Source organism: Podarcis liolepis (assembly GCF_965112155.1).
Source record: "Podarcis liolepis genome assembly, chromosome: 1".
Classification (NCBI taxonomy): Eukaryota; Metazoa; Chordata; class Lepidosauria; order Squamata; family Lacertidae; genus Podarcis; species Podarcis liolepis.
The window spans coordinates 82,701,236-82,716,387 of record NC_139554.1 but is presented as its reverse complement, the minus strand read 5'-3'; the positions used below and the strand labels follow the sequence as shown (position 1 = coordinate 82,716,387).

The 15,152-nt window shown below is 42.3% G+C and overlaps 1 protein-coding gene across 1 annotated transcript; it reads left to right on the top strand.

Moving 5' to 3' along the window:
* Positions 1-1,941: 1,941 nt before the first annotated feature.
* On the top strand, positions 1,942-14,929 carry LOC310689277 (uncharacterized protein; the record flags this gene model as incomplete). The annotated part of the gene is made up of 4 exons (XM_083466769.1): positions 1,942-2,884; positions 9,276-9,609; positions 10,956-10,963; positions 13,984-14,929. The coding sequence occupies 4 exons, from the start codon at positions 1,942-1,944 to the stop codon at positions 14,925-14,927; spliced, it is 2,229 nt and encodes a 742-aa protein (XP_083322895.1). The 3' UTR covers positions 14,928-14,929.
* Positions 14,930-15,152: the final 223 nt, after the last annotated feature.

The following is a 15,152-nucleotide window of genomic DNA, read 5'->3' as shown; positions in this document are numbered from 1 at the left end:
AGAAAGCAAAGTTGTAGATTTTGGGTAGAACATTGCACTAACTTGAATTTCTGACCAGTGCAAGCCCTTCTGCTTGTCCAAAGAAATGTTCTCCCCCTTTCCCCCCATACACTGTTCTGAGTGTTCTCTCAACCCTGCAAGGCAAATTAAAGGACACCCATGTGGGAAGGATAGGGGGACTAGCTTTCATTAGCACATCAGCCTATTACAGTGGTACCTCGGGTTACAGATGCTTCAGGTTACAGACTCCGCTAACCCAGAAATAGTACCTTGGGTTAAGAACTTTGCTTCAGGATGAGAACAGAAATCGTGTGACAGCGGCACAGAGGCAGCAGGAGGCCGCATTAGCTAAAGTGGTACCTCAGGTTAAGAACAGTTTCAGGTTAAGAACGGACCTCCAGAATGCATTAAGTTCTTAACCCAAAGTACCACTGTATCTCATTCAGCAGTTAAAATGGACTCCAGGGTTGAATTTCCTCACTGGCACACTGCAAAGTCATATGCATGCATTTGTTTCCTTTGCTCAGACTGGAAACTGTATGGTATAACAGGGAGAATTGAGTTCCCAAATGTAGAGAAGGATTTGTTCCCTTAAGAGCAGAAGTTTGTTTCCTAGGTTCTGAGTAATAGATTCTTACAAAGGGAATGTAAGAACTGAAGGGGAGGAAAGAAGTTGTAAAACAGGGTTGAGGAACTGGATCTGGCCAACAAATTTTAGTGTCAGTGTTTTTATTATATATAGATATCATTGCAAACTGCTTTGAATTAAATAATATAGCAGCACATATATATATATTTAATAAATAAATAAAACAAGCCAGAACTGAATCTCCCCCACCCGCATGAGCCACATTCGACCCACATGCTTTGAAAGTAAGCCTTGCAGGTGCAAACATGCCCTGTGCAGTACTTTGAAGCCCCCATGATCAGATGATAACCAGGACTCCAAAGCTCAGCACAGAGCCCTGTGTGGTGCTTTGAAGCCCCGACGACCAGGTGGTTGTTGGGGTTTCAAAGCACAGCACTAAGCTCTAGGCAAGGGCTGAGCTTTGTGCAGATGCCTGCAAACCCCATTTTTTGTCCAGCCACCTCTTTCCTAGCTCCATGCTCAGTTTCACATATGACATCAGATAAAGACCAGGTAAGCATGGGTTGGCAAAAATTACCTTGCAAACCAAATGGTGTAAACATGTTAAATTTGCATAATGATACTGAATATTATTGCCTTAACAATGTTTTAAAAGATCAAAGGTAGCATCCAACTTTAATCAGAGAGCAGATGACCTATGGCCCCGGTAGCTTAGCTGGATAAAATCCTGAAGATTTAAATGCCTGATCAAGCTAGAATTGAGTCCTTTGGTCTTTCACACTCAGGAAGTGTATCTTTATGATCCTGATACTTCTTAGTGCTTTATGATTGTGTGTGTTAAGGTATATTTTGCTCTTGCTAGTTCTAGTTAGTTGTGTTATTTTTTGTACTGTAGTTTTATTCTGTTTTCTTTTAGAGTTTCTTGTTGGTCATTGTTAACTTTTATTGTTAACCATCCAGAGGACATTGCTAACTGGCTGGTATGCAAATGATGTAAAATAAATAAATGAATGCACACACAAGCTTAGCATTTTGTTTCCTGCCTAGGGAAATGACAGGCACCTGCCAACATTTATGCATCACTTATCCAACGTTCATCTAAACTGATGTAAAATGCTCAAGAAATACATTATATACACATTACTTTTTATTTTTCAGTAAAGAATATATACATTTTTAAAATCCCTAAATTTGCATATCCATTTCCCACATTTTCCATCATACAGGATGATTAGGAGGATGACAGGTATGGTCTGTAGCAGCAATAGTTAAGTTAGTGTTAGTTTTCAACCAAGTTTAAGACATCACCATTGTTTCTCTCCACTGTTTTACAGGTTTTGTGTTCTGTTATGATGGCCCAATGGAATCAAACCACAGTTTCAGAATTCATTCTTGCGGGATTCACAAACAACCCAGTGCTCCGCATTTCCCTCTTTGCAGTGTTTCTGACCATCTACGCGATCACTCTTCTGGGAAATCTCGGGATGATAGCACTGATTCACCTTGACCGCCACCTTCAAACACCCATGTACTTCTTCCTCAGCAACCTGTCCTTCTCAGATCTCTGTTACTCCACTGTCATCGTCCCCAAAACGCTGGCAGATTTCTTGGCTGAGAAGAAAGCCATTTCGTTCGCTGGCTGTGCTGCCCAGTTTTATTTCTATGCTGTCTTTGCCACTGTAGAGTGTCTCTTGCTAGCAGCCATGGCCTATGACCGTTATGTAGCAATCTGCAACCCGTTGCTTTACCCAGTTGTCATGTCTAGGAAGGTCTGCATTTGGCTTGTACTGGCTTCATACCTGGCGGGGTGTGCCAATGGCATGATACACACAAACACCACCTTCCGCCTTCCTTTCTGCGGCTCTAATGTCATTAACCACTTCTTTTGTGATGTACCCTTAATACTGAAGCTTGCTTGCTCCAACACAATGCTCAACCACATCCTGCTATTTGTGATCTCTTCCCTGATAGGTCTCTGTTCATTCCTCACCATCCTTATCTCCTACATCTACATCCTCATCACCATCCGTCGGATCAGCTCATCTGAGGGACGCAAGAAAACCTTATCTACCTGTGGCTCCCATATGATGGCTGTCACCTTGTTCTATACCACCATCCTTTTCATCTATCTGAAGCCTACCTCAAGTGATGCTGATGCCCAAGACCAAGTTGCTGCTGTCTTTTATACAGTGGTGATCCCCATGGTGAACCCTTTGATCTACAGCCTGAGGAATAAGGAGGTGAAGGCGGCTCTGAAAAGGATCGTGAGGAAGAAAGGTATTTCCGCTGAGGCATAAATTATGCACTTTGGGTGCTTCCAGGTGGGTGATAATTGTGAGATCGGTGCTCCTCTTACATGCAAGTCTTTGGCAGGGCTAGCATGACATCATTGTCATCAAAACAGCACGTGCTAAGATCCTCCAGTTGAGAACTTCTGTTGGTTCCCCATATCCCTGAGGTTTGGTTGGTTGGTCACCACTAGGGATAGAGATTTTAATGTGGCAGGCCCTGACCCATGGTATTACTTGCCTGCAGAGATTCAACGGAAATCCTCCCTTCCTTCATTCAGATGTCTCTTGAAGTCTTCCTTGTTGGGCCTGCCCTTTGCAACATTAATTTCCTTTATAATCCGATCAGTATTTATGATGTTTTAAATGGATATCTTTGTTAACCTTGCTTTTGCATGTTGTATTCCACCTTGTTATGTTGTTTTATGAATGTGTGGCCTATAAATTCATGAATTAAATAAATAAACTCACTGCCTCACATCTTCATAGATGATTAAGTGCCTACTTCCCTTGAGCTCTGTGATACATTCTTGAGGGATCTGCAGAAGGGCCTATGGGGTATTATAGGGATGCTTGGCTAGGTTAGCTTCCTCTTGTGGGAAGAAAAGTGCAGGATACAGTGGTTAGCACCCTGTGGCATCAGATTATGAAGAGATTCTTACCCAATCCTGCCACTTGTAGCTTTCCAGTATGAGATGTACTTGCCTAGACCTTTCACCTGGTTCATCTGTGTGGGATCATTTCCTGCTTGCATGGTTTCCAGTCTGTCCCTTGTAATACTACCCCTGATCATCAGCACAGTTTCCACCTATCACATGCAGCACCCTGGTTTGCAAGAAGAATCAGCTCAAAAACAGCCAGCAAGGTCAGGTTATCAGTTCCCTTAGGGAGTCACCATGGCTTCAAACAAATAAATGACACTTGCTTCTCTTGGGTGGATGTGCAACCCCAACCCAAGGGAGAGGACTTGTGCTTTCAGAGAGTCATCCAACAATATATCACAATATCCTCTTTGTCCCACAATATATCACAACAGCATGGTAGCACATTGTAAGGAATAAGCACACTTCAGGGGAATTTGTAAAGTCATGCTTGTGAGCAAGCAAGTTCCCTCCTAGAACCCCTTCTGTTCACATAGTGAGACCTCAAAATATACTCAAGCATTTTCAATGGCAAATTAGCAACATAACATCTTACTGCATCTTTACACAACATAAAACTCTAACCAGTTTTCTCAGTTGGCATCTCCATGCAGCACAGACCAGGAGAAGGTGAGACACCTCTATTGTCGAACCAAAATGCAAGGGTATAGATAGAAGAAGGAGAGGGCTTAATCCACATAACAAGGCACAGAAGCATAATCCTGACTTTGTGTCTTGATTGTCTTCTGGAAAGGTATAAATCTTTGCCCCGTCTCTATTTCCTGTTGATCTTCAACACTTTCCTTTTGCATACCTTTAGGATTTCTTTATTCTTTGGAATAGAGTGTGTGAATGTATTGATGATAGTAATTCACTGTTTAAAAGCTATGTACTGTCTGTATTTTTCTTGAATTAAATTGATCTTTTGAGAGTTTCTTATTGTGGAAAATTATTTATCAGGAATAAAGGTGAAGGGTATACACACATTTAAACAAATGCACCTCTGTCTGTGTGCTGAAGGTTTCGTTCCTCTCATAGAAGTGCATGTTGGAGGTCACATGAGCAGTAACACACATGTGGATTCAGAGATAAACATGCAAAACCACTGCAGTCATTGATCCCAAAGGATTATAGCTTTCCTCCTTTGCACTTGCTTAGGTGGACTGGAATTATGAGCCATAATCAGTTTAAGGTCAAATTCAAGGTTGTGAGCCTGGATGGGGTCAACTAAAGAAAGCAAACAGCAGGAGCGATCACCTAGTTCTAATCTTGAACTATAAGGCTTTGAAGAAGGCAGTTAAATTATCTATGTTTTGTTTTAGATCTAATAAGTCTCCCCATGCTGAACCCTTTGATCTACAGCTTGAGGAACAAAGAGGTGAAAGATGCTGTGAGGCAGCTGATCAAGGGGAAGGGCTTTCTATAGAACGGGGGGGGGGACACACCCATAGATTCAGTTATGTAAAAGAATGAATGAATCAGAGGTAGCCAACGTTGTGACCTCCTATTGTTGCTGGTTTGCAGCTCCCATTACCCCTGACCATTGGCCAGGCCAGCCTGGCAGAATATGGCAAGAGTTGGAGCGAAGATAATTCAATTGATGACATGTATTCTGTTACTCTCTTCAATTAACTTTATTAGGTAAAAGGAAGAGTGGAAGGTTTTTAGGAATATAAACAAAACCCAGGAGGTTTTGAGGTGCTAAAACACTGGTTTTCAAGGTTCCTCATCTAGGGCTTGCAATTAGATAAGAGATAAACCAGAATTTATAGCAGGAAGGTAGCATGTTACATGTGGTTAATAGGTTAATCAGGATGAGGAAATGAGTCTGTTATAATGTTATGGGGCTAAAATCTGGTTTAAACATTCAAGAAGTGGTGATTTAAGATTAGAACAAGCTTTGGGGCGATTGATTTACGTGGCACTGAAAGAATTTGAAAGGCACTGAGAGCTTCATGAAAAACTGTTGGCTAGAAACCAGGACGCCTAAGGAAAAAGGCAGTTTAGGAAGCTGGCTTGTGTTCCTAAATCAGGGGTGGGGAACATTTTTCAGCTCAACAACTACATTTCCCCGTGGGCAACCTTCTGGGGTCCATCTGCCAATGGTGGGCAGGGCAAGGAAAAGTAGACAGGATGACCTTTATATAGTGAGCTGTATCATCCAGCCATGCAAAAGTCAGAGATTTCTACAACACTGTGCATATCTCTCTATACATTATCCAGGCAAGCAAGAGGCATTATCATACTTCAAGGATGCATTCCACCAAGACAAAAGCATGTGGAACAGGGTGAAGCCCAGGGGAGAAAAGGTGCATCCTGGAGAAAGTCTCATGAGCCAGACTGAAAGAATTAGAGGTCTACCTTTGGTCTCTGGGCTAACTTCACAAATGTTTAGAGCAGATTGGCAGTTACAGTAACCTCCTTTGAACATTAACAGATGCCAGTCACCTGACAACCCAGCCATCTGGGTCCATAGGGTTGAGGGGATGAGGGATCCAACCTGCTGACTCGATCTAGTTCCCCATCCATGGTTTATATGAAACCCCCAGTTCTGCTAAAGTTTGTCACAACTTGGTCCCATCGCAATGGGTTTTGAGATCCTTGTGACTAACTTGGTCTAGTAGTTTCAAGGAACTGCTTGTGAACAACTTTAAATTCCATGTTGCTGTTCTTTCATACCACCTCATCAGTAGAACTCAAGATAGCATCCATATTCTACACAACGGGAATGTAGGCAGCTGACCAGAATATTTCTCCAAATGGCCCAAGACTATCTGCTTTAGCAGGCAGGGTCTCTCCAGAGTCTCATGCAGGTGAGAGATGGGGAGAGTCAATGTAATTGTGAGAGGGGTTAACAAACCAATTGCCCGAGAAATTTCCATGATTGGGCTGATTTTGGTGAAATGGACCTGTATCTGGAAGCCTAGGTTGCAGCACCATTATCCAGCAATAGAAGTATAGAAGTCACACTTCTACTTACACAAGTAGAGAGATGGCTATAGACTCACATCTTGCTTATGGGCTTTCCATAGCCCTCTGGTTGGCCACTGTGAGAACAGGATGCTGGACTGAGTGGACCTTTGGTCTGATCCAGCACAGACATCTTACATTCTTATTATATCACTGGGCTTAAGTGTACTATGCTCTCTACTGGATTGTAGTCTAGATCTGCTTTTTACACTACAGTGGTACCTCGGGTTACATATGCTTCAGGTTACATACGCTTCAGGTTACAGACTCCGCTAACCCAGAAATAGTACCTCAGGTTAAGAACTTTACTTCAGGATGAGAAAAGAAATCGTGCTCCGGTGGCGTGGCAGCAGCAGGAGGCTCCATTAGCTAAAGTGGTGCTTCAGGTTAAGAACAGTTTCAGGCTAAGTACGGACCTTCAGAACGAATTAAGTACTTAACCCGAGGTACCACTGTATTTGTGCTGGCACTGTGCGCTTGGAATGTAGGTATTGTTTTTGCTTTGTAAGGACATTTGCAGTGGAATTGACTTCTTCTACAGAGAGCCATTAAGATAATTGCAATTCCCACCTGATATCTGATCCTTCCGGAGGACAAAATCCCCAGTTTCAAACTCTCAGAATAGGAAGTCTCTTCTGAACAGCAGTTTCAGAAATACTAAGTTGCACACAACAAGCAGTTCTGTGATACATAAGAATTTGTAGGCATCATAATGATATTCAGCCATCTTTTCATCTCATCACTGAAAGCTGCTCCTGTGGTAGTGAGTGGAGTAAATAGTGGAGGTTCAACTTGATGCACAGGACAAACCAGAGGCAAGAATTGCAAGAGGAAAAAGTGTTTGAAGGTCATAAGAGGATGGGTAGGTTAAAAAGTATTTCTAGATTTTAGTTTTCAAATTAGGCTTTGGCCAGATTGCACTTCCTAAACTACAGACTTGCAATGTATCCACATACATCCATTGCCTGTTCCAGGCATCCTTTCATTCTTCGCCCTGACCTGCCAAGTCAGATGAGAAGAAAAGGGAAAGATCTTTTCACCCTTCTGGCCACTCCTTCCTCTCTGCTCTTCCCATTCGGTTAAGATGCCCCAGGTCAATCACATTAGAAACACAGGATGGTAATTATCTATGGGGATATAAACGCAAACTTCTTTCTCTGTCAAGCTTCCCTCTCTAGGAACCCAGCAGCTATCTATCAGACCATTTTTACACTCTCCCCAAAGAGTCATTGAAACAAACCATTTTTAAAATATTTTTTAGTAGCAGCCACTGATACTGAAAACATGATTCATGATGCTGAACCCTTGTCTACAACTAACTCAAACAAAAAGAAGTCCAGGGCTAATTTTGAGTTAACCAAGCAAATGGTTTATGAGTGAAAATGTTTTCTTCATAAACAGGCATAAGAAAGAGATCATTTGAAGAAGGGCAATGGAATTTTCTCCAACATATTAGTCATCCTCCAGCAGGGCTAATAGCAGCTTCATTGGGAGGGGTGGGAAGCTTGTGAAAGACTACAATGTGGGAAGAAAGGGCTAACTCTGCCACACACTGTGGTCTTCACCTTCCTCTCCTCCTCCCTTAGCTCTGCAGCTGCAATTTTGCCTTTAAAAATAATGCATGAAACATAGTGATACCTTTAGTATCACATCTAGTTGGGCCCTTAAACAAAAGACTGTGCTGTTGTTCAAATATCAAGGAGGACATCACACTGCATATACCTATTAAGCAGTTCAAAATGCACATAGCTGTCCTAGCATGGAAAGCAGAATGATTCTGATGCATGTACTAGAAAGGTACTTTGAGGTGAAACTAACCCCTCAGCTCTAACATTTCCCCCAAAACTGCTGCCAGTGCCGCTTTCTTTCTTTTTACACATGCACAAATACTTCTCTTACACTAGTGTTGAAACCACCCTCCAAATGCAGCTCTAAAATCATGCGCTTGCATTGTTTGCAACAGGGATGTGCACAACTTTTGGCCCTCCAAATCTCCAGTCACCATAATCACCTCACCACTTGGCACACTGGCTGGGGCTGATAGAAGTTCAAGGAGCAATAGGTTTTCCTCCTCCAGTTAATAATAATAATAATAATAATAATAATAATAATAATAATAATAATAATAATTGAAAAGGGGAGTCATGCTATAATAGGAAGAGGGGAGAGATCCACATAATACAATGTTGTTGTTTTCCACCACAGTGCAGGAAGAAGTGGCTGTGGAAAATCATACTACAATACATGAATTCGTTTTCTCGGGATTCACGGACTCTTCAAAACTTCAGTTCCCTCTTTTCACTTTTTTCCTAGCAGTATACCTTATCACCCTACTTGGCAACCTTGGGATGATCATTTTAATCAGGATTAGCTTGCAACTCCACACCCCCATGTACTTTTTCATTAGCAACTTATCCTTTGTAGACCTCTGCTACTCGACTGTTGTCACTCCCAAGATGCTGATGGATTTGGTCATGAAAAGAAAAGCTATCTCATTGACTGGCTGTGCTCTACAGATGTGGTTTTTTGGACTCTTTTTAGCCACTGAGTGTTTCCTCTTGGCAGCAATGGCATACGACCAATATATGGCCATTTCCAATCCACTTCTTTATACAGTAATCATGTCACGCAGAGTTTGCACCCAGCTGATAATCGCCCCCTACCTTTTAGGAGTACTAAATGCCACAACACACACAACCTTAACTTTTCAACTCACCTTCTGTCACACCAATACGATCAACCATTTCTTCTGTGACATCCCTGCAGTCATATCCCTCTCCTGTTCAGATACCAGACTCAACAAGGGGGTGCTTTTTGGTCTATCTTGTACCTTTGGCATTGTGAGTACGTCAATTATCATTGTCTCCTATATCTACATCCTCGTGGCCATCCTGAGAATACGCTCCAACAAGGGCAGGCGCAAAGCTTTCTCCACCTGCTCAACCCATCTCACGGTAGTGTCTATCTTTTATGGGACACTCTTCTTTATATATGTGCGTCCCAGCTCTATGTCTTCAGCTGATGAGGACAAGATGGTCTCTATGTTCTACACAGTTATGATTCCCATGCTGAACCCTCTGATCTACAGCTTCAGAAACAAAGAAGTGAAAGATGCAATGAGGCAACTCGCAAGAGGGAAAAATCTTCCTGTGCAATAAAAAGGCATGCATTGTGTTGGCTTTCTTTCCTTGATGGGTAATAAATCTCAAGTTACTAAAAGAATGGGTCCTTTCTGGATTTCACAGAGAATATTGTTTCCACACAGCACAATGTTTTAAGATTTTATCTTAAATAGACTCATTACAGCACTATGTTTTGTTATCTGGGCTATCTTTTAGAAGAGAAGATGCTAAAGTCTAGCATCTTCAGGAATACAGTGGTACCTCGGGTTAAGTACTTATTTTGTTCCAGAGGTCCGTTCTTAACCTGAAACTGTTCTTAACCTGAGGTACCACTTTAGCTAATGGGGCCTCCTGCTGCCGTCGTGCCGCCAGAGCCCGATTTCTGTTCTTATCCTGAAGCAAAGTTCTTAACCTGAAGCACTATTTCTGGGTTAGCGGAGTGTGTAACCTGAAGCGTATGTAACCTGAGGTACCACTGTACTTGCTTTTTGTTCCTTAATTTATTTGGATAAAGATTATGATCACAGCTCAGTGGTAGAGCATGGTCCCATTTCAATCCCTGGCATTTCTAGGTAAACCTGGGGATGTCCATTCTGGAAACCCAGAGAGCTACTGTGAGCAAGACAGAGTGATAATCTGAGATGATATAAGGCAGCTGCCTTTGTTCCTATGATTCTATATCTAAATGTGCTTAAGTTACAGAATATTTCAGATGAACTTTACTCCCTGGCACTGATGTATCTTTCAATTTTGTTTTGCTAAATTTCACATCATCACAGATTTCAGTAAAGTATACATGCAAGAGTAGAATTGCAACCTTAATTAACAAGATGTGTTTTTGTGTGTGCATTTTATTGATATGTTTTAAGATTGAATATTGGTATGGATAGTAAGAATAGAAATGCATCAAGTACAAGGAATATTTTTTTAAAATCTAAATGTATTTATTTATATATTTTATTTATGATTTTCAGTTTTATACATTTCAATAATTTTACAGTCATTTTAACATTTCAAAATTTGACTTCCTTCCCCCTCTTTCTGCAGTTCCTCAAATTTATTTTTAATATTTTCTGGGTATCCAAATTAACTTAATTTGCTCATTTGCTACTTTAAATATATACTTTTATAAAACTGCAGGTTATTACAATAATCCTGCCAGTATTCTTATCTGTTTACAGTTTGTTTGTAAATATTCAAAAACCATTTCCATTTTTTTAATAAAAAGTTTGTTATCTTGATTTCTTCTTTTTTCAGCAAGTTTTGCCATTTCTGCATATTCCATAAATTTTTGTATCCATTCTTCTTTTGCTGGGACTTCTTCTTTCCATTTCTATTTCCATAGGAAAGATGGTAAAAAATCTAAATGTAAGATTCGTTTAAAAGCATATGAATAACTGTAGTCTATAACTGCTGCTTAAAATGCAATTCATTTTCCCGACCGCACTGCAATTAGGCCAAGGAACACCCCAATGGCTCCCATAGGGACATTCTTCTGGGGCATATAAGGGATTTTTGTTAGACACACAATGGGAAGGAAATGGTTAAACCTCCCTACATGCTATAGTCACAAGAAAATCAGAGGCCCCAGTTCCTGCTGTTAATTATGATGGACTTCCTAAAAGCATAACACATCTGGTTTAGAACTTAGTACATTCTGCTCCAATAACTGCAGGAAGCCAACCTGACTGGCAGAAACTGAGGCAGAATACATGACTGGGGAAAACGGCTGTCTCGATTATGGATCTTTGCAGGCCCAGCATCAATATGCAGTATCCTCAGGCAGGGACCCAGCAGAGTCCTGGACACCAGGTGGCCAGGTCTGAGCCAACATTTAAATTTCCCACAGTGCTACTGAACTACCATTGCTCCAGGGCATTGTGGGAAATTTAAATGGTGAATCAGATCCACCTTCCTGATCCTCATCATCGCAATGGTACCAGACACTAGTCCATGGTGGCCAACAGGTTAGCCTTCTAGGAGACACCAGCAGAGGAAGAAGACAACCAGAGGGCATTCCGCCAAGGAAGGATCCAAACCTTGAGCCAGCCTTGTGCCTCTGTCATGAAAGCCAAGAATCTTGCTGGTGGGTGTTTGCCCATCTTTGCCTTCCAGCAGTGCTACCTATAGATTTATCCACAACTTTTGATCTTAGATCACCAGGTAATTGTCTGTGAAACAGGTGAAGTGAGTGAAGAGTTCCTGAAAAAGAGCAGAATCATTTCTCAGCTCACTTCACCCCATAATTAATTAGTATCAGAGCCTGAAACGAGTGGCGTAGCGTGGGGGGTGCAGGAGGGGCCGGCCGCACCGGGCGCAACATCTGGGGGTTAGGGTTAGGGGGCGCAAATCCACGGGTTAGGGGGCGCAAATCCACGGGTTAGGGGGTGCAAATTACTTGCCTTGCCCCGGGTGCTGACAACCCACGCTACGCCACTGCCTGAAACAAGTTGGGGCCTCATTAAGGAATGGTCTTCAAAAACCTTTCCACTGAGAGGTAAACTATACATTGTACAGCAGAGCTTTCCAAACTGTGTGTTGTGACACATTAGCAGGTCGGCTGCAGTTTGTGGGTGTGTCACGCGAACGCTCCCTGCTCTCCTCCCGGTGCTGCAAAGGGGTTAGTTGAACCTCCAGTTTGCTAGTAAAACTGAATTACTGTGTCAAGAAATGATGCATGTCTAAAAATGGTGTCACCAACATGAAAAGTTTGGAGAGCTCTATTGCACACTCAATGCATTTGGCAACTAGCTGCAATAGTCATTTTTTGTAAACAAAAGCTGTTTGGGCAGGGAGGACATTTTTTTAAGCAGAGAAGCTGTGGCTGAAGACACTTGAAAGCACTGAGCAGGACACTTTCAAGCAGTGGCGGAGCTTCATGCTCCGGGACGGCGGACACCAGGCGGGGGGGGTGCTGGCGCACGTCCCGCAGGCATGATGCGCTGCCCGCAGGGGCGTAGCGCCCAGTGCAGGCGGGGAGGCAGCCACGATGGCACCCCACCGGGATCACGCTGCCAGGGGCAGTGCGCTCCCCCCGCACTCCTCTTCCTCCGCCCGTGCTTTCAAGCAGCAGTGGCCAGCCAAAGTGGTAGACTTTCAGCAGTGCCTGCAATGCCCAAAATATCTGAGGCAGATATATTCATGCCAGATGGATGCGTCATCTGAGGCAAATCAGTAACCCTAGTGGAAGCACGCATTATTTCACTGGATTGTTATGTACCTTACTTTTGCTGAATTATATGTGCATGAATGCTGAATTATACATATCTACTATATTTGTTCTTGCCATTTGTTTTATTATTACTATTTCTACCTGTGGCCACTGTGGTGACTGATTCCAGGCAGAAATGCAAGAACAGCTAATTGGAATTGCCACGTCAGTTTTCAAATCCTTCAGATACCATATTACAAATTCCCAGAACGAGGCATCCCTTTTGGGCAAATCATTGGTTATATTCTCCTGTAGTGATACAAGCAGGAGCAAGGTGCAAGATTTCAGCTGAAGAAGTAAAAGATGGATGAGGGATTAAAACTGCTCCAAAGCCATCAGGACATGGGTAGGCGCTCTTAGTAATTTCTGGTTTATACTGTACAGTGGTACCTCGGGTTAAGTACTGTTGTATTCAGATTTACCTGGGCTGGTAGGAGAAACACTTAAAGATATGGCCTCGTTAATCTTTTTGAAGATATGCACATAAAACAAGAAAGCTTTCCCAGTCCTACACTTATAGCTAGGAAAAGACTGGAGTGTGCAAAGAAATATATTTGATGTGATATTATATACAGTGGTACCTCTGGTTAAGTACTTAATTCGTTCTGGAGGTCTGTACTTAACCTGAAACTGTTCTTAACCTGAAGCAGCACTTTAGCTAATGGGGCCTCCTGCTGCTGCTGCACCGCCAGAGCACAATTTCTGTTCTCATCCTGAAGCAAAGTTCTTAACCTGAAGCACTATTTCTGGGTTAGCAGAGTCTGTAACCTGAAGCGTATGTAACCTGAGGTACCACTGTACATTGCATTATGTCAGAAGGAGAGAATCCATATATCACTGAGGGTCATCATCAGGTGGAGGTCAGAAGTTATTTTACATATTTCTTGCATGCAACAAAGCAGCTGGCAATGCTCAGAAAATATTATTTATTGGCTTCATAAAAGATAAAAAATTATAAAAATGCAAGCTTTGCCTAGTCATTGAGACTGAGTGCTGAATCCGAGTCCAGAAGATGCCCTCAAAGGTAAAATTTCACTAATAACAATAGAAGGCATGAGAGCCAGTGGTACTCAAAGATTCAGAGTTTTCTGTGATCCATAGTTCAATGTATGCTATGTCATTTCAGAAATCGCTTGTCTTTTCTTCTCTGCATTCTCTACAGAACTAAAAAGCATGTCAAGGGAAAATCACAGCACCATATACGAGTTCATACTTTTGGGCTTCACTGACTCACCAGAGCTGAAAATCTTGCTTTTCCTATTCTTCCTTGTAGTCTACCTCATCACCATTGTGGGGAATCTTGGGATGATCCTATTAATCAGGATCGATTCTCGACTTCACACCCCCATGTACTTCTTCCTCAGCCAACTTTCCTTTGTGGACCTCTGCTATTCTTCTGTTGTTACTCCTAAGATGTTGGTGGATTTTGTTGTGAAAAGCAAAAGCATTTCCTTGCCTGGATGTGCAGCACAGATGGCTATGTTTTGTCTCTTTGTGGCCACTGAAGCTTTCATCTTGGCAGCGATGGCTTACGATCGGTACGTAGCTATTTCCAAGCCTCTTCTCTATACAGTCATTATGTCCAGGAAAATTTGTGCCCAGCTGATGGTTGGACCATATCTTGCAGGGCTACTAAATGCTACGACACATACCAGCTTAACTTTCCAGTTAACTTTCTGCAAGTCCACAATCAACCATTTCTTCTGTGACATCCCTGCAGTCATATCGCTCTCCTGCTCTGACACAAGTTTCAACATGATGGTGCTTTTGGGTCTCTCCTTCACCCTTGGAACTCTCAGTGGCTTTATTGTCATCATCTCTTACATCTACATCCTTGCAGCCACCTTGAGGATCCGTTCCAGTGATGGGAGGCACAAGGCTTTCTCTACCTGCTTTTCCCACCTCACTGCTGTCTCTCTTTTCTTTGGGAGCCTTTTCTTCATCTATGTCCGGCCCAGCTCTGGCTCCTCAGAAGATGAAGACAAGACAGTCTCCATGTTCTACACTGTACTGATCCCCATGTTAAACCCCTTGATCTACAGCCTAAGAAACAAAGATGTGAAAGACGCAGTCAAGAGGGTGCTTAGAATGAAACATTTCTCCTAATATACAATTTTATTATTTTATTATTTTGAAGAAAAGTTTATGTTTCCATCCATTCGCATTTGGGGAATTCATGAAAGGAAGTGCTTTGGAGAAAACTGAAAAATGGATCTGCAGAGCATATAACTACTCAACCAGGTGGTAATTCTGTGCACACTCTCCTGGGCTCAGGAAGTCTTACTTCAGAGTAGACATGTACAGGACTGCAGTGGTAAATGTTTAAAAAGC